Source organism: Lissotriton helveticus, chromosome 2_1 (assembly GCF_964261635.1).
Source record: "Lissotriton helveticus chromosome 2_1, aLisHel1.1, whole genome shotgun sequence".
Lineage (NCBI taxonomy): Eukaryota > Metazoa > Chordata > Amphibia > Caudata > Salamandridae > Lissotriton > Lissotriton helveticus.
In genome coordinates this window covers 1,415,525,282-1,415,550,566 of record NC_136059.1, presented here as the reverse complement: position 1 = coordinate 1,415,550,566, position 25,285 = coordinate 1,415,525,282, and the positions used below count along the sequence as shown (strand labels likewise).

At 44.7% G+C, this 25,285-nt stretch overlaps 1 protein-coding gene across 1 annotated transcript in view; it reads right to left on the bottom strand.

Annotated features, from left to right (window-relative positions):
* LOC144818693 (coiled-coil domain-containing protein 17-like) overlaps positions 1-25,285 on the bottom strand; it is an 874,964-nt gene that overhangs the window by 749,720 nt on the left and 99,959 nt on the right. Inside the window, exon 2 of the mRNA XM_078676346.1 lies at positions 17,377-17,532. Within this exon, the coding sequence (XP_078532472.1) occupies positions 17,377-17,532 (156 nt within the window). The remainder of the gene's footprint in view (positions 1-17,376; positions 17,533-25,285) is intronic.

The following is a 25,285-nucleotide window of genomic DNA, read 5'->3' as shown; positions in this document are numbered from 1 at the left end:
GACAAACGATCTGGGCGCCTCCTTTTTCCGCTGATATGGCTCCGCTAGAGGTGGGAGTCCCGCAGGGCTCCATTCTTAGCCCTATGCTATTTAACATCTTTATGGCCCCTCTGGCGGAAGTTGCGGAATCCTTTGGCGCCCAGATCGTGTCTTATGCCGATGACACCCAACTCCTGTTCACATGTGACAGGGGTGGGTCGTTTGATGGCACAAAGATCAGGGATTGCCTAGGTGCGGTGTTTGGGTGGTTTAGAGATCATGGCTTAAAATGCAACTCTGATAAGTCAGAGTTGCTTTTTTTTGGTTGCGCACCGGAACAAGACTGGAAATCCTGGTGGCCACAGGATATGTTTCCTCCTGATAAGGTTGCTGTCAAGGCCAAGAATTTGGGAGTGATAGTAGATTGTGACTTATCCTTTGGACCTCACATCTCGTCCATTGTTGGGAAATGTTTCGGCATCTTACGGATGCTGAGGAAATTTCTTCCTCTACTATCACTCAACCACAGGAAGACAGTTGTTCAGGCACTAATCGGGTCACGACTGGACTACGCAAACGCTCTTTTTTTGGGTCTACCGAAATATCTCATGACCCGTTTGCAAGTGGTCCAAAATTCGGCAGCCCGTGCCATCTTTGGACTCCCGAGGAGAGCTGGCGCCACTGCCTTATTGAACACCCTTCATTGGCTACCCATCTCCAAGCGAGTCCTTTTTAAATGCCTGACTGTGGCCTTTAAGGCCCTACATGGTATTGGCCCCAAATATCTTGGGAAACGATTTTCCCGGTATGTGCCAAGCAGGACTCTTAGATCATCGGGTCTGTCTTTGCTGACCGTCCCTGCAATTCGTCGTGCACGTTTGGGAGGTCGATCTTTCCGCTATTTGACATCTAAGGCATGGAACGAACTACCAATGTCCTTGAGATCGGCCCCCTGTCTTCTTGCCTTTAGAAAGGACTTGAAGACATGGCTCTTTAGGAAATAGTCTTTTACTTCTTTTTTCTGTTGTGTGGTTGCTTTCTATGCTGTTCCTTTCTTTGCCAAAGCGCCGGGATGCTCCTCTGGAGTTGCCGTGCGCTATAAAAGAAATAAAGTAACATAACATAACATAACTGCTGGTTTTTATGCATACTGGGCCTAGGATTCATGTATCATGCATGTATGCTCAAGATTATGCCTCATGTGACGCTTTATGTTTATGCCTAATGATTATTGCCATGATGCTAAGCTCATTATCTTGCCGGGAGGTACTGGCTGCTCTACAGTCATGACTGATGGGTACATTTATTCTTTCTTTGCACTCGTGATGGTTCTGGCAGCGGCCCGATTGGCCCTGCCGTGTATGTAGTCCCCCTGTATACGGCTACCCGGTGCCAGTTGGCACAGTGTTACAACTGTGATTGCCTTGTGACGTGTTCTGCATAATACATATGCTGTTTTTTCACCTAACCTTGTGTGAACTCTTTTTGTAGTGTGCCCAGTGTGTTGTCGGTGAATGTGCTGCGCAGATGCTTTACACAATGCCTCCGAGTTTGGCCTACCCACTCCGCACCATGCTATCCCGCATCTAACAGAAAGACAAACACTCTCCAAACACTCCTTACTTTAGCTATATGATAAAGTGTCAAACAGGTAGTGTTAGAAATTGGGTTGTTTGTGAGTGGGGTGTGTGCCCTGGTCAAGTAACAGCCACAATCTCTTGCAGGGTGAACCACAAAAAGTCACTAAATTAACCTGTGCTTAACCCTGGGTAGCTTGGCACAAAAAGCCTTAACTTAGAGGCAATGTGTAAAGTATCTATGCAGCAAACAAACAATAAAACTGTGAAAACACAACACAAGAAAAATCTCAAACCAATCTAGAAAAATAGAGTCAATTTGAATTATTTGACACGAAAACAACAAAAATGCAATTAGTAGAGCCAGAGTTATAAACTTTTACATTTTTTAGTGAAAACTAGCGCCTAAAAGATCAAAGAGTTAACCATGGGCACTTAATCACATGAGGCTGAGTCAAAATCGAAAAATAAGACGAGTTAGACCAGGTCAGGGTTTGCCTTTCAGATTTAGAAAATGTATTGAGAAAAATGTTCTGAGAAGGAAAAGTTCAGTGGGGCAAGGCTGCAGGAGTTGTCCAATGAGGAAGCACCATTGTGACGGAGTCTCTGAAATGGAAATTGAAAATCTCCAGAAGGATGAGGTAGAGGGCTGTAGTCAAAAACAGTTCCATGATGTCAGATACCTCTTTGGCGAAGAACCACTGAAATAGATTTACTGCTACGGAGAAGAAAGTAGCAGGAAAAGCTGCAAAGTCAATCCAACTGGGGAGGCACCTTGGGTGGATAGGCGAGCACGTTGGTCCCTGCCTCCTCCTGGATCTCAGAGCAGTTTTAAGCCAAAAATGATTTAAGTCCCCATTTTTGGGTATTGCCTATCTGGGCACTTTTAGCATCAATTCCAAGTGACCAGGACTGGGGGGGGGCACCACTTGGAGAGACAGGACTCACTCAGACTGGGTCCAGATGCAGGCTCAAGATGAGGGAAGCCTTTTGTGTCCCTGGGGCTCTGAACAGGAGGCCAGAAAACAAGCCACTGTACCTCATTCTGGAGGGCCTGGGACAGTTGAAGATCTAGTCCTTGTCCCCAGGCAGAAGGCAGCAGAGCAGCAGGACAAGTAGGGCAGCAATCCAGGCTGGTCAGCAGTCTTGTAGAGAGGCAGTCTATCAGATTGGCAGTCCTTCTGAGGTCCTTCTTTAACCCCATGGGACGCGCGTGGATTTCCCCCGCAGTGCGGGCGAATTCCACACGTGCGCGATTGGGACGGCCCCCGGCCGTCCAACGCACACGCCCACCGTGACCTCGGACGGCCGGGGGTCATCTGACGCATGGAAAGGGTTAATACTCTGGTGCTTTGGTTCTGGAAGGTGGAAAAATCTTCAAGATAGCAGCTTTGTAGTGCATGGAATTTCCTGACTACCCTGCATGGCTCCAAGTTGGATGAAGTGACAATGTAGGGGCGTTAGGTCCTTTGTATGAAGGCAGAGCACAGGCTAGTCAGTTGTAAGTGGGGCTGTGCTCAACTCCGCCCCTCATCCTGCCAATAAATGGCCCCTTCAAGCAAACCTAATATCTCCATTTTGTAACTGTCTGGGAGAAATTCATAGTCTAACTGTCAGTTACACCCAGTCATTGACCCAGGTCAGGTTACAGGAACAAAAGAGATAAGAGCAGAAAAATGCCAACTTTCCAAAAGTGGCATTTTTAAAATTGCCGGGAAAAATTTGGTTTTGGCATTAACTTGTTTTTGTTGCATACACACCCGCACACCTGTATGGAGAAGCAGGAGGAGCTTTCCAGGTCAGTGAGTTGCACGCAGCGTCTCGCCGTTTTGGTGTCTCTGGCCCATGCCTGTGCCACCGACACCGCTACTACTGGTCACCCTATTATGGGCCATCCCATCGCTCGCCCTGGCCCAGCCCACCTATACCACCCTGGAGGGTGGTTACTGCTCCTTCCCCTCTCTCTAGTGTCCCCTGCAGTTTCAGGGGTTTTACAGGACTTTCTTCCTCAGCTAGCTGCAAGAGTTGTATGGGAGTCATGCTAACTTACATGCTCCCATGCCTTGCAGGGAACAGGCGTGTGCAGAGCCAAGATCAAGGACCAAGATGGAATGTGGTGTTGGAGACATGGCCCAGGGGCTCTGGAGACATGTCTTGAGGCATCATAGTGGAACTACTGCATCTTCAGGGCAGGACTAGTCACTAGCCGGCCAATCTTTAAGGCCGCTCATAAACCTGCTGCTCTTCTACGCTTTCTTCTACATCTCCCTATTCCATACCAGAATCTATTTTTTACCCTACTGCTGCTGCTGCCTACTCCTGCCCTGGATATTCTTCAAACCTTTAAAGCCAACTGCTAGCCCCCACAACCAGCCAAAAAAACCTTGGGCTGGCAGTGGGGGATAGGGCTAGTATCAGTTACTGTTAGTAGCAGTCTTGGGAACTGGCAGCCGACACACCTGCAGAGAGAACAGCAAGGTGAAGTGTAACAGCAGGGTTATCATTGTGGCCTGAGGGTAGAGCCAGTATGGGACTAAGACAGTCGTACTAGGTCCTGATGCGGTCTGTCGCTCTGTGTGTGACCTCCCACCTCTCTACCCACTGTATCCATCATAATCCTGCTTTAACTTCAGTCCTAATTTCAAATAAACACAGTGTGCGGTCCATCTATCCCCTGGCTCACCCCGCAGACAGGAGGACAATCTTGGACAAGGCTTTTGCCCGGCGCTGCTTACTGGGATTCAGCACGCCTTGGAAAGAGTACCTCAGAAGGAGTGTTTACTCACTGCAAGGAATAGGGGTCTAGGAACTGTTGAATTATTTCATAACCCACCCAAGGAACCTTTGTGTATCGTGCTCATGCCCCCCTATTATTTATTATGTGCTGTAGTGTTTTTCCTAATAATGCATAGGATGTGCACTTTTAGAAAACATAAACTAAGGGATTGGTGTCCAGACACCCTCCAAAAGATATGTTAGCCTTTCAACCAACTAGCTCACAGTGCCATCATAAGCCCCCTAACCTTACCAAGGCGCAAATAGTTTCTGGCAACTATCAAACAACCAACCCTTGATCCTTCAGTGATCATGGAACAGCACTACGTTTCGCTCAGTCACTCGTGCTCACTTGATCTCAGAGAGAGAGACAAGGAATAAACAATGGAGACGTTTTCAATAAGCATTTATTGAACCAGCGTCATTCTAGTATAAAACATGTTTTCTGCGACAATCATTAGACAGAAACAGATAAAAAAAATTACAAGCACCAACAGAGTGAATAAAAGGTAGAATTCTACCATGGTGCTAAAATAGTAACTATATGCAGGCATATCAATACATGGCAGTAATCGAGGGTACTCCTATGATGCAACCCCTATCTAAGTGTACCTAGGTACACATAGCATGTATGTGGGTGTAAAGCCAAGAATCTCCTAGGAAAGAGCTAACCCCATTACCTGACAGGAGAGAATGAAGGACCCCTTCTTGGTTTGAGTTGGACACCCCTCTAGGGATGTCAGACCACTGCGTGTTGTAGCTTTCTGCTGGCCTGCCCTCAGCATCTAGTGTCAGCGTGGAAGCTTCTTCTCTGGTTGCCCAGTGAAAATGTGGTTCTTTTATACCCAAATGTATCCTCAGGGATTCTACCTAGATATGTAATGGTTTGCCATTTTGTATGGTGGACCTGTTGTCCAAGGATGACGATAGCGGTGACTTTTGAACAGAGTTATTATACAGAAGATGGTAATCCTGCTGTGTACATCCTGGGCGGGGATTAAGATATGATACTAGGAATCCTCATGCATAATAAATGAGCACAGTTTTGGATTACCATTTATTCAGCACATAACTAGGTAAAAGGTCAGTGCCAGAACCGTTATGTAGAGCAAGGTAGAAAAAATATAGGTAAAAGGTCATGTAGCTACCTAAGCTTATATTGGGGTACATCGGGGCTCATAACAGTGCCCCTTACCACGGTAGGTGAGGCAGCACTATAGCAAGACCCAGGGTTCTGGCCTCTGATGATACACTGAATTTTCATTACATACTGTAATTAATTCCTCAATCCTGCCCTCAATCCTGTCTCTGGCACTGACATATTCCAATCAGTCTACATCAGCCCATATCATCATGTGTTCAAGGAGAACATGGGGGAAGGCCAGCAGACAATCAACAAGAAGGGGGGTGCGAATAATGCCTCCAAGCAGCCCGCCAGGAGAGATGTGTCTACCATCACTGAGGCTGAGGGTGTTGAAATCATGATTTTGCAAACGTCATCCCCACCATATTACACGCACACCTCAATATCACTGGCAAACTCACCAATGCCTAAGTGCCCTAGGATCACAGACTAATACTTAATTTCCAATAACTCCTTCTCTGTTAGTAGGGCCTGGACATTGGAGAACTCTGTACCCTGCCCGGGGCTGTGAAATTTAATAAAATATCTACTTGACCATGGGGCAGGTTGCGTCATAAATCTACTTGTCCTGTAACAAAATCCAATTTCCCCTTTTGTGCCATGTAATGGGGCAACAAATTACGGCAGCCATCTCATTATATAGGAATTCTGATACAGCCTCTCTGATTATGCTAGGACTCGTACCGTAGTAGAGTTTGAATGCTAGCAATTCCCTTATGTTGCCACGTTCCTGCAGATCTACATACTGGGGCTGAAGGTAGTGGTAAGCAATAGTCACAGGGTTGAAATCCCATTTTGAGTCTGTGCAAACCTACTAACTTGCATGTTTTAAGGGTTTTCACCAGCTCTTCTCTAATATTTTCCTATACTGAGAAAGGTTGGAAATTTACTCCTGGCAATGGCAGACGTAAAACTTCTTCCAGGGTTGGGAAAAAAGTGGTTGAAGGAAAACTGAACTTGGAAACACTCAGATTTTCACATGAGCAAATCTACACAGCCATATGTGCTCTTGGTAAAAGGAAGTTCACAAATGCTTTCTAGGAGTACTATTTCTTGGCCTCTTTCTGTAAATTCTTGTGAGTTCACAGAAAACGTATATCTGCACTTAATGCAAGGATATATACCATGGGTGCACTTTTGAGACTTGCTTTAATAATTGGGCCTCCAATTAGACCTGGCGTTAACCATGACCTTTTGTGTTCCTTACAATTCTCTCTCTCTCTCTCTCTCTCTCTCTCTCTCTCTCTCTCTCTCTCTCTCGTTCTCTCTCTCTCTCTCTCTCTCTCTGTCTATCAGCTGGCTTCACCGTGAGTAACAGTATTCTGCTCTTTCACAAGGAGCATATTGGCACACAAAGTAGTTTTGTTCAGTGCCAGGAACTACTGTGGCAATATGTGCTTTTTAAGACCATAACCAATTTTTGCTTTCACCAATGTTTTTTAGACAGTTGAAGGCCCAACAGCTCCCATGCCAATAAGGTTTTACAATAACCATGCCTAAACTAGTCACGCATTGACAAAACCAAAAGCGTGACTACCAATTTCAGACCTACTGGCTCTTCCAAAGCTTGTTTATTTTTGTTTACCATAATCGTATTTAAAATGGTTACACTGATTTTTCCATTATGAGTATTTTTGGGAAATACTAGCATCCATCAACATGTAACTAAATGAAGCTGCAAAGATATGGTACCTAAAGGTTTACAGTAGTTTGGCAAAATGTTTTTTTCCTACTTGCATTTTTTTTGTGAACATTTTATTTTGAAAGCAAAGAATCATCACTCTTGCTTTCAAGCTTCTGCAAATATTTGCATCTGATCAGAGAGCATTCTGTGAGCATTATACATAGCCTCATGTAGCTAAACTTTAAAAACGTGTGTGCACATTTGTATACTGGAACCGTTGTCAGTAGTGCAGGGCGAGCTTACATGAATTTTGAGTCCTCACCTAAATATTAAAGGCTTTGCATTCATGAACCATAAATTCAAGTTTGAACAGCATTAACACATGGACAAAAATATTACCTTCACTGTAGACAATGCCTTTCCCGGATCCATACTGTGGTACTGTAAACTGGCAGCCAAAGGGTTTGTGCTCTACGGGATTGGGCCTACTTGCTCCAGGGGCAAAATGCACTTGACAACGTGTTGCCCTTGACCCCAAACAATATGTTCTGGGCATTGGGCTATAGGAATTCCACACCCCGTCTGCCTCTTAGTAGGTGACTCCAGGTGCCCCCCAGTGCAACACTAAGAAGTTTCCACAGCAGCCATAGCCCCCTGGACATGTGTTGCACAACACTGATTACTTCAGCCCAAGTCCACACTTCAGAACTGCCGAAGGACAGCTTATCACTCCATTTCTTCCTGACCAGAAACTAACATTCCCAATAACTCAAATAGTGGAGAGGTTAATAAGATAAATAGCCTGGCTGATGTGACCAGCATGGCATGCCAGATGGCCAGTCTAGTATTACTCAGCCCATGCGCCCAACTAACCGACAGGAACAATACAACTAGTAATTTTGCGTGCTATATGATTCCTGCCATCTCACTAGTCCCATTAAACTGAGTCCTATTAAGTTGCATTCGCTACTCTTCAAGGCTCACCCTCCAGCTCAATCATGGGGGGACCTAGCTACACCTTTAAATAAAAGGAGCTTGCATCTCATGACTCTGCTTCACCGGGTCAGTCTGACGTGCTGTCGCTTTGGGAAGATTGTAGTTTACAGCACAAATCAACATGCAGGCAGAATGACGGTACATACCAGAATAATCCCTGCACCAACCTCTGGAATGCCTTGCTCAACAACCTAGACACAGTTTCAGCATCGCTGATCGAGTAGCCCACTTGAAACTGTGTGGTATTATGGAAGGGCTAGGCATAGACAGAGCTGTCATTAACACCATTACGAAAATGTATTGTGCCTCCAGCGCAGTTGTTATGTTTGGGCTGGGTGGGGAGTGCACCAAATTAAATAGGGTGCACAGAGGCGTTAGACAAGGATGTGTCCTTGAATCGTTTTTATTCTTCCACTATATAAACCAGCTAGAGAGGGTTTTAGTTCTAAGGTATCCCAGATTGAAAACCGCTCAATACCAACCCTATTGTATGCAGGCGGTGCTGTTATCCTGGGCCATACACTGGTAGCTCTGCAGCATCTTCTGAATGCTTTTAACTCCTTTATGAAAGGGCTAGAGACAAAGATTTAAACTGCCAAATATGTTGTAATGTCCTGCGGTTCTAGGTCGGTCCCGAGGTCCGTTCCCAAACTTCAGGCAATCCTTGTTAAACAGGTTACTAACTTTAACTATCTGGGGGTAACCTTCAACTGCAAGTGGTCCTCGTCCCAGCAGATAGATGAATTAAACAATCAGCTTGCAAGGAGTATCAACACAGTTTTTAGGTTTCGACTATTATATCCCGAAGGGATTAATAGGCGAGTGTATAGGAGGCGAAACAAACTCTTGACCAAACGCGGATTATATGCAGTTCATGTGATGCGCGTGCACAGCCTCGCACCACACTTCAATGGAATGCCTCCCAAGCTGCTCCTCCGCCCCCCATCATCAGCCTTCAAAGTAATGCTAGTCGTGCGAGACGCCGTGCACATTAAACACCATCTGCCTCAACACCATCTACCCCTGCCCCTCCCCCTCTACAGATCGCGTCTCACGGCCGTGCTTTCACTTTCACAGCCGCGAGGCGTTCACAATATTCACGGCCGTGCTTTCACTTTCACGGCCACGAGGCGTTCACACTATTTATTTGTTGTAAGGAACGTGTTTATTTAGAGGTTTTGGATTGCTTAATTTAAAAGTGCATGCAGCTTGCTAAGGGCTTTAGCACAGATTTGCATTTTTTTCTTTAACTTTAACATTTTGCTGCTTCTCTTAATTTAGGTAATGTGTATTTCACCGATGCTGTAAATTTAAATACAACAATCTTCAATAGAAGGCTGATTTGTGCTTCATTAGCGGTTGCTTTTTCACTGTTAGGAATGGACCATATTTTTCTGTGGTGAAGGAATTGTGCTTTATTTTATTGTTTTCTGTTCCCTGGCGAAATCTGCTTTTAATTTTGATGGAAGGGCTTTTTTCCCTGTTTGGAACGGACCGTGTTTTTTTCTTCTTAAGGATTTTGCTTTATTTTACAATTTGTTTTGTGTTCTGTGGATTAAATTGCTTTTATTCCTGATGGAAGGGCTTTTGTTTTCCTGCTTGGTACGGACCGCGTTTTTCTCTCGAGAAGGAATTGTGCTGTGTTTTTCGAATTGTTTTCCGTTTCTTGGCTAAAACTGCTTTTATTTTGTGTTTCATTGTAGACAATTCTTTTAAAGTCTTAAACAGATTGAAATAGAGAAGTTGGCAGTAAAAAACGGTGTACTTTTTACGCAGCTCTCCCGTTGAAAGTGCTTGGCTGTGTTTTTCTGGAATCCATTCTGTTGTTTTGCTGAAAACGGACCGTTGCTTTGTGTTATGTAAAATAGGGACATACTTTAGCTATATTTTGGCAAAAAGTAATTTCCACACTTTTTTAGTTTGGGAGATATTTGTAAGTTTATATATTTACCTACTGGCTACTGTTGCAAGTAATGTTAAACACATTGGTCCTACAGCACAGTTTGTGAAAGACATGTAGCGTTTGGTGCACTCTGGGCCTCAACCATGTTACGTTACCTGCGTGTATCTGTGAACGAACCTGCAAAAAATACTTGGGGATCTAGGGCCAATATGTTTAATATTATTTACAACGTTTACCAGTAGGTACATATGCACACTTAGCGATTCCTTATTCCCCATCCAAAAAAAGACTCATTTGCAAGCAACTTAGCCTAGTTGGCACAACGCCTACCAGCAAGTTTTAAATCCCCCTAAAAAAATGCAGTGCACGCACCGTATTCAGCCCACCGTGCTCAATTACCCCAACATAGTTAATACAGAAAGTCCCCTAACTTCAATCCCCTGCGTTTCCTCCTGCCCTCCGCCCCTATCATGTGTTTTCCTGTTGATTCCTTTCAGAGACAACTGTTTTCGGTTCCACGAAACACAGACTTGCTTCTTAGTAGGACGATAGCAGTCTTTATAGCTTCGCACATCTACAAAGCATTCTACCGTTTCCCGCTGCTCCTACCTTTTTGTTTTGCTAATTTACTATCTTTGCAACCAAATTTTCCTAAGTTTCGTTGCAAAGTTAATTTGGTAATCAAACGCTTTTAAGCAAAAGCACTAAAGGACCTTCTACCTTGCTTACACCTTAATTTTTTACAAACAAAAAATGCTACGAGAGTCAATTTGCAGTCCCTGAACATGGTTAAATAGCCCTTCTCTAACCTCCAACCCCCACGCCTCCTACCCCACCCGTATGCGAGCACTTTCTAATGGGAACCTTTACTAACATATGCCCCGGGTGCCATACAAAACACAGATGCTTCTTTCAACAAAGATCTTTACTGTGTGGCAGATTTACAACGGATTGTACCATCTCCTCCTACTTCGCTAATGTACTGTTTCTCCGATCAAAAGGTCTGTAGAGGTGGTTTTTTTGTGCAATTGCGATTCAATTCATTTCAGTTCAGTTCAGCTAAATAAACTACTTACCGGCATGACATAAGAGTTTCCGGGTCACCGATGGTGTCACCAGCAGGTAAGTATTTAAAATACATTTCTGGCACATCTGGAACTTAATCAAACAGGATGTGCATCTGGTGCTTATTTTCTAGCATTATCAAGTCAATTATCCTGCGGAGAAAACACGTATACAGCAATTCCTTCTGTCCAAATATTCATAAAAGTTTATTTGAATTTCTACTAGGCACAGGTGATATTGTTTATAATCAGATTTAGCACATGGTTCTCTAGCTAATAAACACGGTGCGGGGGCATTAATAGCGGGTACTTCTTTCTCTTGTCAACCACATTTCGTGCACACCTTACAGACTCCCCCCAAACAATTTTGGGCTATACAACGAAGGGGACAGGCACAGATTACTACTTAAGGCACGTCATCTCAAAGCACGTTTAAAGCGATCTCATAAAAACGCCCTGCACTGTCAGAAGCCAGCATCGCTCAAGGCCACAGCACCACTCAGCACCACTCCATGCCACAGCACCACTCAACACCACAGCATCATTCAACGCCACAGCATCACTCAGCACCACTGAATGCCACAGCATCACTCAATGCCACAGCATCACTCAGCACCACTGAATGCCACAGCATCACTCAACACCACAGCATCACTCAACACCACAGCATCATTCAGCACCACTGAACGCAACAGCATCACACAGTGCCACAGCATCACTCAGCACCACAGCATCACTCAGCACCACTGAAAGTCACAGCATCACTCAACGCCACAGCATCACTCAACGCAACAGCATCGCTCAGCACCACTGAATGCCACAGCACCACTGAACACCACAGCACCACTGAACGCCAAACCACCACTGAACACCACAGCACCACTGAACGCCACAGCATCACTCAGCACCACTGAATGCCACAGCACCACTGAACGCAACAGCATCACTCAGCACCACTGAATGTCACAGCACCACTGAACGCCACAGCATCACTCAGAACCACTGAACGCCAGAGCACCACTGAACACCACAGCATCACTCAGCACCACTCAACACCACAGCACCACTCAAAGCCACCGCACCACTCAACGCCACAGCACCACTCAGCACCACTCAACGCCACAGCACCACTCAATGCCACAGCATCACTCAGCACCACTCAACGCCACAACACCACTGAACACCATAGCATCACTCAGCACCACTGAATGCCACAGCACCACTCAGCACCACTGAACACCACAGCATCACTCAGCATCACTCAACGCCACAGCATCACTCAATGCCACAGCATCGCTCAGCATTACTCAACGCCACAGCATCACTCAGCATCACTCAACGCCACAGCATCACTCAACGCCACAGCATTACACAGCACCACTGAACGCCACAGCACCACTGAACACCTCAGCACCACTGAACGCCACAGCATCACTCAGCACCACTCAACACCACAGCACCACTCAATGCCACAGCACCACTCAATGCCACAGCACCACTCAGCACCACTCAACGCCACAGCACCACTCAACGCCACAGCATCACTCAGCACCACTCAACACCACAGCACCACTGAACACCATAGCATCACTCAGCACCACTGAATGCCACAGCACCACTCAGCACCACTGAATGCCACGGCACCACTGAACACCACAGCATCACTCAGCATCACTCAACACCACAGCATCACTCAATGCCACAGCATCACTCAGCATTACTCAACGCCACAGCATCACTCAGCATCACTCAACGCCACAGCATCACTCAACGCCACAGCATTACACAGCACCACTGAACGCCACAGCACCACTGAGCACCTCAGCACCACTGAACGCCACAGCATCACTCAGCATCACTCAATGCCACAGCATCACTCAATGCCACAGCATCACTGAACGCCACAGCATCACTCAACCTCACTCAACATCACAGCATCACTCAACGCCACAGTATTACACAGCACCACTGAGTGCCACAGCACCACTCAGCACCACTGAATGCCACAGCATCACTCAGCATCACTCAACGCCACAGCATCACTCAATGCCACAGCATCACTCAGCATCACTCAACGCCACAGCATCACTCAGCATCACTCAACGCCACAGCATCACTCAACGCCACAGCATCACTCAGCACCACTGAACGCCACAGCACCACTCAGCACCACTGAACGCCACAGCACCACTGAACGCCACAGCATCACTCAGCATCACTCAACGCAACAGCATCACTCAACGCCACAGCATTACACAGCACCACTGAATGCCACAGTACCACTGAACACAACAGCACCACTGAATGCCACAGCACCACTGAACGCCACAGCATCACTCAACGACACAGCATCACTCAACGACACAGCATCACTCAGCACCACTGAATGCCACAGCACCACTGAACGCCACAGCATCACTCAGCACCACTGGACACCACAGCATCACTCAGCACCACTGAACGCCACAGCATCACTCAGCACCACTGAACACCATAGCATCACTCAGCACCACTGAACGCCACAGCATCACTCTGTGCAACAATTCAACAACTACTGGTTAAAACATATTCTCACAATGTTTCAAACTTTATTACAAATGTCACTAAAAGATGTTAATATTTCACTTCTGTTCTTGGATTTTCGTCACAATAAAATACACTGAACATAATCTTCACAAAAGTTATTTACAAAAGTTTAAGCTATTGCCATTATAAATTACTACAACTTTTATTTAAGTATTAATTATTTAAAAACATTAAAAGCCACCAACCAAATATATCTACCTGCTCCCAATTAGGAATTAAAGTATAATAAATGTAATAGGAAAATCCAAATGCTATCCTATTGGAGGAGTAGGCCTCACAGTAGTGAAAAACAAATTTAGGGGGTCTTCTCTACCAGGACACGAAAAAAGTACTTAAATGTACAAGTCCAACCTTTTAATTACACATCAGTCTGCCCTATGGGCTACCCAGGGCCTACCTTAGGAGAGACTAATATGTAATAAAAGGCAAGTTTAAGGCTTGGCAAGGGAGTTCTAATGCCAAATCGACCTGGCAGTTTAAAACTGCATTCAGGCTGCAATGGCAGGCCTGGGACTTGTTTTAAAGTGATACTTAAGTGGTTGGCACAATGTTCTACATTCTGTCCATCAACTGTGTTGTTTGCAATTTTCACCCCGAGTGGGCTGGGTATGCTCAGACGTGAGTCCCAGGCTCTCCACACCACTGGAGTCAAGCTATCCAGGCTGATGAAGGCTGATAGCCAGAAACCGGTCCTTGGATGCTTGATTCCGGTCTGGGAAAGACATGGCTTGGTAGTTCGGACTGGACTGTTCCCATGAGGCACAGGGTCAGAGCTGATTTGCATATAGCCAGTGTCTAACCCAGGGTGGTGTGGAGTGCAAAAAAACGATGGATTTAGGCCCAGATCATTGTACTGGGGTGAATGTATGACATTGTTCTACATTCTGTCCATCAACTGTGTTTTTTGCAATTTTCACCCCGAGTGGGCTGGGTATGCTCAGACGTGAGTCCCAGGCTCTCCACACCACTGGAGTCAAGCTATCCAGGCTGATGAAGGCTGATAGCCAGAAACCGGTCCTTGGATGCTTGATTCCGGTCTGGGAAAGACATGGCTTGGTAGTTCGGACTGGACTGTTCCCATGAGGCACAGGGTCAGAGCTGATTTGCATATAGCCAGTGTCTAACCCAGGGTGGTGTGGAGTGCAAAAAAACGATGGATTTAGGCCCAGATCATTGTACTGGGGTGAATGTATGACATTGTTCTACATTCTGTCCATCAACTGTGTTTTTTGCAATTTTCACCCCGAGTGGGCTGGGTATGCTCAGACGTGAGTCCCAGGCTATCCACACCACTGGAGTCAAGCTATCCAGGCTGATGAAGGCTGATAGCCAGAAACCGGTCCTTGGATGCTTGATTCCGGTCTGGGAAAGACATGGCTTGGTAGTTCGGACTGGACTGTTCCCATGAGGCACAGGGTCAGAGCTGATTTGCATATAGCCAGTGTCTAACCCAGGGTGGTGTGGAGTGCAAAAAAACGATGGATTTAGGCCCAGATCATTGTACTGGGGTGAATGTATGACATTGTTCTACATTCTGTCCATCAACTGTGTTTTTTGCAATCTTCACCCCGAGTGGGCTGGGTATGCTCAGACGTGAGTCCCAGGCTCTCCACACCACTGGAGTCAAGCTATCCAGGCTGATGAAGGCTGATAGCCAGAAACCGGTCCTTGGATGCTTGATTCCGGTCTGGGAAAGACATGGCTTGGTAGTTCGGACTGGACTGTTCCCATGAGACAGAGGGTCAGAGCTGATTTGCATATAGCCAGTGTCTAACCCAGGGTGGTGTGGAGTGCAAAAAAACGATGGATTTAGGCCCAGATCATTGTACTGGGGTGAATGTATGACATTGTTCTACATTCTGTCCATCAACTGTGTTTTTTGCAATTTTCACCCCGAGTGGGCTGGGTATGCTCAGACGTGAGTCCCAGGCTCTCCACACCACTGGAGTCAAGCTATCCAGGCTGATGAAGGCTGATAGCCAGAAACCGGTCCTTGGATGCTTGATTCCGGTCTGGGAAAGACATGGCTTGGTAGTTCGGACTGGACTGTTCCCATGAGGCACAGGGTCAGAGCTGATTTGCATATAGCCAGTGTCTAACCCAGGGTGGTGTGGAGTGCAAAAAACGATGGATTTAGGCCCAGATCATTGTACTGGGGTGAATGTATGACATTGTTCTACATTCTGTCCATCAACTGTGTTTTTTGCAATTTTCACACCGAGTGGGCTGGGTATGCTCAGACGTGAGTCCCAGGCTCTCCAAACCACTGGAGTCAAGCTATCCAGGCTGATGAAGGCTGATAGCCAGAAACCGGTCCTTGGATGCTTGATTCCGGTCTGGGAAAGACATGGCTTGGTAGTTCGGACTGGACTGTTCCCATGAGGCACAGGGTCAGAGCTGATTTGCATATAGCCAGTGTCTAACCCAGGGTGGTGTGGAGTGCAAAAAAACGATGGATTTAGGCCCAGATCATTGTACTGGGGTGAATGTATGACATTGTTCTACATTCTGTCCATCAACTGTGTTTTTTGCAGGCCCACTGGTAGCATTTAATTTACAGTCCCTGGGTATATGGTATACCATTCTACAAGGAACTTAAAAGTTAATTTAATATGCCAATTGGGTATAAGCCAATTTACCCATATTTAGGGGAGAAAGCACAAGCAGTTTATTACTGGTTAGCAGTAGTAAAGTGCTCAGAGTCCTAATGCCAACAAAAATGAATTCTGCAAAAGGGTGAAAGGTAAATGGCAAATGGTTCGGGGTTGACCTTGCAGATATAGCCAGGTTCAACAAGTACATTTGAAGGAAGATAGCACCCAAACTAGTTTTAAATTGTACTTGTATAACCCAACTTTAGTAAGGCCATCATGCTTTTCAGTTTAATCATTCCAAATGCTTTGATGTGACCAGACCTGCAGAAAGTAAGTATCCAATTTTAGCTCCACAAGAAAACTCTTTACCAAATGTTGAGTACAAATGTTGCCCACGTTCAGGGATACATATGTCTTCTCGAGTAAAAAAACAAATGAAAACTATCCGGCTCAGTTGCAATAGCTCTCCATGTCTCAGCTTTCGATACATCACCTATATATGTAATCCAATAACCACAAACTGAAATCTGATTTCTGTGCTCGGCAATAAATATATTTTGCATTAAAAAAATATACCAGCTGTGGTGTAAGTCATTAAAGGATCAGTCTGTGATTTTTAAGTCATGTGCAAGGGGAACAAATGAATGATCAACATGCGTTATGTTAAATCAAGGTAACTCGCTCATCACTGAGTCTAATCTGATGTTGGGTGGTAGGGATTCATGTATGTGATATTTCATAAGCCAAACATTTTGCATCCACTATATTGACACATCACTAAATTGTAAAGTATGTATCTATCTACAGGACAAAACTGAATAAATGATGGACCCTGCCTAGAGTAAGCACCTGACTAACTTTCCCCCGTGAGGTATCTTAACCCTTAAGTTTAATCAAGGGGGTTGTGGGCACACTGAATGGCACCCATCATCACCGTGCCTATTCCCTAGGGAATTTTGATTCAGAACAAACAGCAGCAAAGGTGCACCACAAAACATAAAACAGTAAGTGCAAACGATGTTTAAGCAAAATAAGGAGATATTCCTCAGAGATGTTGGAGTTCTTCTTTGAATCTTTATTTTCAAGAGGCAATAAAACACATATCTATCTACAATCAGGTGCTGCTTCGCTCACCTTTCTAATCTGCACATGCTGTTCCTGACTTGAATCTTCTGCAGGAGTGAGAGCATCCCTTTCCTTCTTATCCTTTTCTTCCAGAAGCTTACGTTCTTGGCCAGCGCGCTTCTTCTCCTCTTTTCTTTTATGTTTGTAATCCCTAAGCTTCTCAATCTAAAAAATAAGAAAATAAGACAAAGAACAGTGAATAAAACAGTGTAGGGCACACAGAAGCTGACAACATAATATCTTTGCTAATATTAATTGGATTTTCATATATATATATATATATATATATATATATATATATATATATATATATATATATATTTCAGAGACGTTATAGTTAGTTGGACATTTCACTTGTACAAAACCAGAGAAATTAGACCGTTATAGTTAGTTGACTACCTATAACTCGAGCGCCCGCAATACACTGCTGATGACGTCACATATTACATAATTCATGACATGGTCAGTGACATCACTGATGACATCTCAAATGACATCACTGATGACATGCCCCCCCAAGTCATCAATCAAGCCCTGGGGAGGTGGCGATCCCTGGGGCTGAGGGGGCCCCTCGCTGTTTAATTTTTGAGATTGTCCCCGGGACCTGGTCCACCAGGGGCTTATAGAAAACTAAGCGCGGTTGGGATTTGCCACCCAGCGCGACATCGGCCATTTTAAAACAAAATGCTTTTGTTTGGCCTTGTAGGACCCCCTGAGCAGGCCTAGGGGGTCAGTGTGTTTCTACCCTGTCCCCTTTATGTGTTTTTCACCTTCTGTCAAACAGCGCCAAAGATATTGGAAAATCAAAAAATGCTTTTCCTATGGAAACCAGGTCCTAACTATAACTACCTACTGGCGACCGTCAGTAGGTAATATATATCACAACAAAAGTAACATAAAGGGGTTCTTTACTTGCAGTGTGTGTAAAGCCTGTAGGAATAGCACCAACCGAAAGGAGGTAAAACTTTCCCAGAGAAGACCAGCATACATGATTAGGAAGCATCTATCATGAAGTTCTGATTATTGTGTATATTGTTTAGAATGCCCATGCTCATTGCACTATATTGGCAGTACTACCCATAAACCCAAATAAAGAATTCTCAAGCATTTACGGGCTATTACCAATGAGGATAAACAATATCCAGTGGCAAGACATTTCAAAGAGAGACACAACAAAGACACAAGTTTGTTCAATTTTTGCGTACTGGATAGAATCCCAGTACTTGAGAGAGGGGGCAACAGGGTTCAAATGCTGCGTAGACTAGAGTCTAAGATAATCATCAAATATGAAACTACTTATCCAAATGGTCTTAATACAGATGAAGAATTATCTGTACATTTGGGTTAAACCACTGTTTTAGGATTGTGTTTGATCTCAGAAATTGGATAAGAATTTCGACATGAGTATTATTGAAAATAAGTTTACAGGTTTTTGAAGATAAATATGCTAGCTGATCTAATATTGTTTTTATGATTATGTAGGTTATACAGGGCATGAAGAATGTAAAAGAGTTTATATCTTGGGGAAGCTGCCCAACAGCTGAGCTGTGTAATGCCCACTTTAAGAAGGTGATGGTTCGGCACACTGTCAGTACTGTTGTGTAGCCCACTAGGGCACATTTGGACACTTATGAGAATTTATATTTGCCCACTTGGGAAGAATTGTTGGTTTTTCCTAGTGAAGAAAATTATTTCTGTTTGTATAATTTTGGATACCAGAACAAGACGGGCTAGTCTGTAGAGTACCCACAGGGGTGGAAATGCAAATGTCGCAAAAATACATTATAACCCCATCACAATGTATATGATTGTTTATTGGTTTAATACCAGTGTTATAATAGAAATGGGTAAATGTAAGCAATCTTCCCTTGATGGCCACCAAAGTAAACTTACAGAATGCCCGGTGAAGTCCTACCTCTATGGTGATGGTTGATCACATGTATTTATGTTTTGTAATGGTAGACATAAACTGACCCATGAGCAAGAAGCCTTTGCTTCGAAACGCGTTGGGACATTTTCTTGGTGTTGCCTTGAATTAAAATATTCAATTGAGCCCTGACCGTCTTGTGTTATTGCTGAAACATGATTGCTGATATATATATATATTTTTTTTTTTTAACCAATCCTGGCAACGGCAAAAGACAGGCACCGACTCCATGAGAGGATGACAAAGAAAAGTTAAATCCATCAATGACCTAGACGTGTTTCAATGGTGAACCGCCTTGATCACTACATCACGTACATTTGTATATTCTGTATTTATGCTAACCACTCACTGTTGGTTTTCACAGTAACCTATGGCTGGGCAATAGACATAGAAGTCTCTAATATCTGTACTTGCATGACAGTGCAATTTAAATCACATTCTTAGCAAAAATGGATAATGAAAGGAAAACACCATATCATTGTTCATAGATCATTTCTACAATTGCACAACAATACGTCAAACAATATAAATGGCAAAAAGCACATCGTGAAAAAAAATGTGAAAATTGTTCCTGTAACACGTATAGGGCCCAATGTAGGTGGCCATTACTGGTCGGTAACGGCCGAATTCGGCCGTTACCGACTGGTAAATGGGTCATTGAGATGTAGGTGACCTTTGTTACAAAATCGGTAAATTTACAGAATCGGTAAATTTACCGATTCTGTAAAATACCGAATCGGTAATTTTACAGATTCGGTAAATCTCACATGTAGGTGGCACTGCAAACAGTGCCACAGGCCTTTAGGAGTCGGTATTTTACCACCCAATCCAATTGGGTGGTGAGATACCGAATCCAGGTGTGCATGCTCATCTGTGCATGCACACCTGTGCCATGTGACACACAGACATGCCCTTAGGGCTAAGCATGGGCGGATTTTGCGGATTGACAATCCGCGAACTTGCGTATTTACGGATTCGCAATCCGCGAAGATCCGCGAACTCTAGCGGACTTGCGGATTTTTCCGTTTTTTGTGTTGGCGCGTGTTCGCGCCGATTTTGGGACAAGTTCGCAATTGCGAACTTACTTTTCGGCTTGCAACGGCCGCGACTATGTTGTTTCTACGTCTGGTTTATCATCACAGGTTCACAGCACCCTCTGTTTCACCACTGCCACCCTCTGGGACACCCATGCCACCCTCTAGTACATCCTCACAGGCACCTATTAGGTTTATTTATTACTGTAGATTATGGTGGTTGAAAAAAGCTAGCACACCTGCCCTTCTTCAACTGCCATCAATTAATTTGTGTTTCATTAATGTGTCAGTAATTTTGAAAGTTCCAGTCTGGCTGGCACCTGCTTCCTTCCTTATCTGTAATTTGCTTTTTGTTGCAGTGAAATTTTTTTTTTACAGGACCTTTATGGTGCTATTCTATGAGCCTGCTGTTTGGGTCATAGCAGGGTCATAGAATTGTTGCAAACTCTGGAGGGGCCCATCAGGAAGCACTACCTTGAATGTTACTAATGTTAAGTTTGAACTTTTGCACCTGCTCATTGCTTTCATTTTAGCTAAAATCGTTTTTTTTGCAATTTCGCGCGTTATTTGGGGCGCGAATCCGTGCGAGATCGATTTCGGAAGCCGCGAATACGTGCGAATACAAAATTGTTTTTGTTGCGACGTGTATGTTCGCGTGATCTTGCGCGTGTTCGCGAGGCGCTTCTAGCTATTCGTTTGCCAAGTTACCCTATCGGTCGTACACGGGCGCGGCCATCTTGTTGGCGTGACGTAATTCCGTTTCCGCCCGCTATGTGTAATCTCGCAAAGTGTGCTGCTCGCGAGTACAAGTTCGCGCGTACTCGCAAGGAAAATCTCGCGCGAACTTACCCACGCGGTCGTGAACGGGCGCGGCCATCTTGTTTCTCATTCATTGCTATGGTTCTGGGCATGCTTTCTCTATCCTCTCTCAATCTCTGCCATCCTTTGCTTGTTTGAAGTTTTTTTGATCTAATTTTACTTATTATCTAACCCTCTATTTTTCTAGCTCTATATTTTTGTGTTTTCTGCAGCTTTTAGTTACTTTTAAACTACTTTTTTAAACTCTTTTATTTTCTTCTTCACTATTCTATTTCTTCTTTATCATTTAAGTTTATTTCTGCCCAGACCATGGTAAAGGGAGCCGGGAAGCACCCTGAGAAGGGGAAGGGTCCCGCACCCCGTGCCCGGCTCCCGTGCGGGCGTTTAAGGGGGGAGCAAGTGGTCCCGAGGGAGATCTTTAGCGCGGAGGAAGTGGCGGCACTGATCTTCCATGTCCAGCGCCGCCTCCCCAAGACGATCCTGGGAGGCGGCAAGATCGCGACCGGCTATGGCATCCGGGAGCGCCGCCAGCGGTGGGAGAAGGTGTGCCGGGCCATGTACAAGATCTCTGGGGTCCGGCGCACATATAACCAGGCCACCCACCGCTGGACCGATGTCATGGACCGGGAGCGGGACTTGCTGGACGCGCTCGGCGTAGAGGTCCCCGGGCTTGGTGAGTAGTAGTAGTAGTACATTTACTACTCTGTTTTATCCTGCTCTGTTATTTGCAAATCTTTGTTCTTTACCAAGAGCAATAATGCTGCCGATTACATTGAGGTAAATTATATTTCAAAATCTTCTATGCATTTCATTTTCAGGTGCACTGCTCTCCTTCTCAGTAGCCTTGCTTGCTACTATGCTTCTTTGTTTTGTATGTTGTGTTCAGAAGCATTTCATTGGCCTGAGAAATTATGTATCAGTGTACTGTAAAGAAAAGAAATGCGTAATGCTAGACAGTAAGGGTCATATTTTCAATTACCGGCGCATCCCTGCAAAGTAGCAGGGATGCGGCAGTAATTGTGTGCCATGCCACCACCACCCATTGGCCCAAAACGTCACAGAAGCCTTACGCATCTGTGCCGTAAAGGCAGCGCATTGCTGGAGTTGCGTGCCAACGATGGCGCAGCTCCAGCAATGCTCTGGGGTACCCTATCTCCCCAATGCTGCATCAAGCCGTACGTCGGCTTCAAGCGCGCAGGGTTTGAGTCATGCATCATTGTCATAAAAATGACTGATTGACATCTTGTAGATTTCCCTCAGCCACTTTTAGGATTCGTTCCTGCGCAGGTACGCCCTCCCTTGCGCCGGAACGCCCCCTGATGGCGCAGGGCTTTACAACGTGATGCATCGCCCATATGCCCATATGTGTTTTTTTTTTTAATATATACGCCGCACCAACACCATGGCGAGTCTTTTGTTCTGCCGCTGCGTCAGAAAAGGCACGCAACAATGGAGGAAAATCAGCCGCAACTTCCGCAAGGGACTTATAAATCAGCCCCAACAGACTGAAGTCCAGTGTCCTTCCTTTAGACAGTCACATGGCTATCAGAAGAAATAGTGGCGGTGGTGGCGGGTGGATTGATAGTTTGAGTATTCACTGATCTGCAAGCAGGATGGACTTTGTCTGTCACGTGTTGTGCACTACTGCCTGCAGTGCCAGGCCTAGGCAAACCTCTTTAGTAGTCTGTTTATTGAGTTACATAGGAACTTTCTAAGTCAACGTTCCGCAAATCAGGCAATACGAATAACGTAGTATACCACATGAGATAGATCCCGTGGAATAGTTGTCTATCTATTTGCTATTTTTCCAAAATATGTTGTTATTGTTCTTTTGAAATGTTTGATTTGGTTGAAAAATCTCATCCATGTTTTATGGTTTTTCTTTCTTTCATGTTGTACATCAGCTCCCCCCAAGGGCAAGAGGACACAGGAGGAGGGTGCTGAGGATGCAGGCCAGGATCGGGCAGGCGAGGGCTCCTTTGCTGGCCCCAGTAAGTTTACATTTTACTAAACAGTACCTATTTTTTCCTAGCGTTCCTCATTCGATTTTTTCTAAATCGTCTTTGATCTTCTTGTAGACTGGATATAAATTCTTATCCTGCCTCGAATATGATGACTCCCTGTGGTATTACTAGACTATTCTTATTAGTCTGTCTGTGTAGCTAACTAAGATTGGACATTTGGCAATTCCATTGGACTCCCATTATATTCAGCAATACCTCTATGCACTGTCTCCTTACTGACTAGATAGTGTGGCAGAGTCATTCAGCTCCCGAAGTCACCGATTATAGATCCCCAATGATCTCTAGATTATCGTACGCAGGACAAGAGAGTAGTACGGAGTCACAGCACAGTCAAGAAGTGTCAGAGGCACTCATGCTTGCAAAAATTCCAAAACCTTTAGCTCATCCACTCTAGTCTAGAGGAACAAAAACCACAGAGTCTATTTAAGTGTAAAAGCTTTATTAAAAGTAAACACATTTATTGAAATCTACTTTGTCATAAAACTATTTAACTGTAAACGGAAAAGTGGTTAGTGCTGACGATTAATTGGACACATTTCTTGTGGTCGAGCCGAACTCTCACCTACTTTGAACTTGATCCTGGTCGTGTTCTTAGGACTCAGGAGTCAAGCTTCTGTCTGTTAGGAGAAAAAGTGGTGCGTGTTAAAAATCAAAAGCAAGCATTCATCAGTTGTGCATAAAAGTGCAGCAAGACAACAGCCTTCCCTGGAAAATGGGACATTTTTACTATGGAGTAGACAGTCACAAATTATTACATTGTATTCTGTTTTTTTAACATTTCTCCTAGACCAAATATTATATAGTAGTGAGTGGTGTATTCTAACTTTCTTAAATGTACTTTGTAGGTGTAACATCTGGTGACGGGGCCAGCGCGGAGGTGGCTGATGTGTTGGACTTGGACTCGGAGGCCTCTGGGGAGGATGCGGCGGTAGAAGAGCTGGTGGCCGTTCCTGTGGGGGATCAAACGGTGGTGGCGGAAACAGGTAAGCTATATATTCCTTACTTATTGAGATTGAAGACTGCATAGTGTGCTTTCTGCACGGGTGTATTACAATTACAAATCAACCAGGTAGTAGCCTCCTCGAAATGTACTTCGACTTAGCTGTGAAGTTTTTGGTGAGAAGAATCCCAATAAGTTCTTAGACGAACGTGATGGATGGGATGAACGAAAAGCGAAAGAAGGGTGTAAGTAAGTGGGACGCGAACTTGTATGATGGCTGGCAAAGAAGAACGATATGTGTTTGCTTGGACCCAGAGGTGGCTGGGAAGGAAAGAATATGGTATGGTGCATGGCTGGGTCAATGATGAAGCAAGGATGGGTGGAAGGACAGCAGCCTGGGTGGGTGAAACAGAAACTGTATGTGTGCGTATACTTTGAATGAATGGATGCCTGGAGCATGGTATTCTCTGACTCTTACATAGCAAATGTGTATCTAGAGAGAGTAGATGGTCGCCAGGTGAAGTAAGTGTTACCTTGAAGAGCATGTACCACCGCACCCGCACGTCCTTCCCAGTGCAGGGAAGGCAAGGAAAAGAAATTGTAAATGTGTCCAATACTACCATGAATAGTAGCAGTACTTTGTATTGCGTTTGCATTCACAGCATATATCTGGTTATTACGGTGGACACTCCGTACCTCTCTTAATAACTTTAGTTTACTTGTAGTACGTCATTCATGTGTGGGTGTATCACTGTGTTCACTCAATATTAAGCAAAGCACCTAAAGTCATCTCATCTGTCATTAAATACGTCCCATGTGAAGTGATAGATAATCAAATTAGTTAGCTTCTTCAGTTTCCTTTTCTAGTACTCATTTGCACTGTAGGGTGAAAGGTAAATTAATTAAGCAGTAGCCCTTGTAACAGAGTATTCTCAGTGCCACCCGTAATAGAAAAGTAATAGCTTCACCACCTGCATGTACTGGACCGGTACAGTAACGCAAGTCTGTCTCCATCATCATGGTGTGCAACTTTTTTTCTCGGGTGCAACTTCACTGTGCTGTGTCCATGTCATTCTGCCGGCTTGCATAAGATAACGTACCCATTTCCCTAAACAAGAGAGAAGAAGAAGAATAAGACTGGTGTACTGTCATAGTCGACTGTAATGGAAGTCCA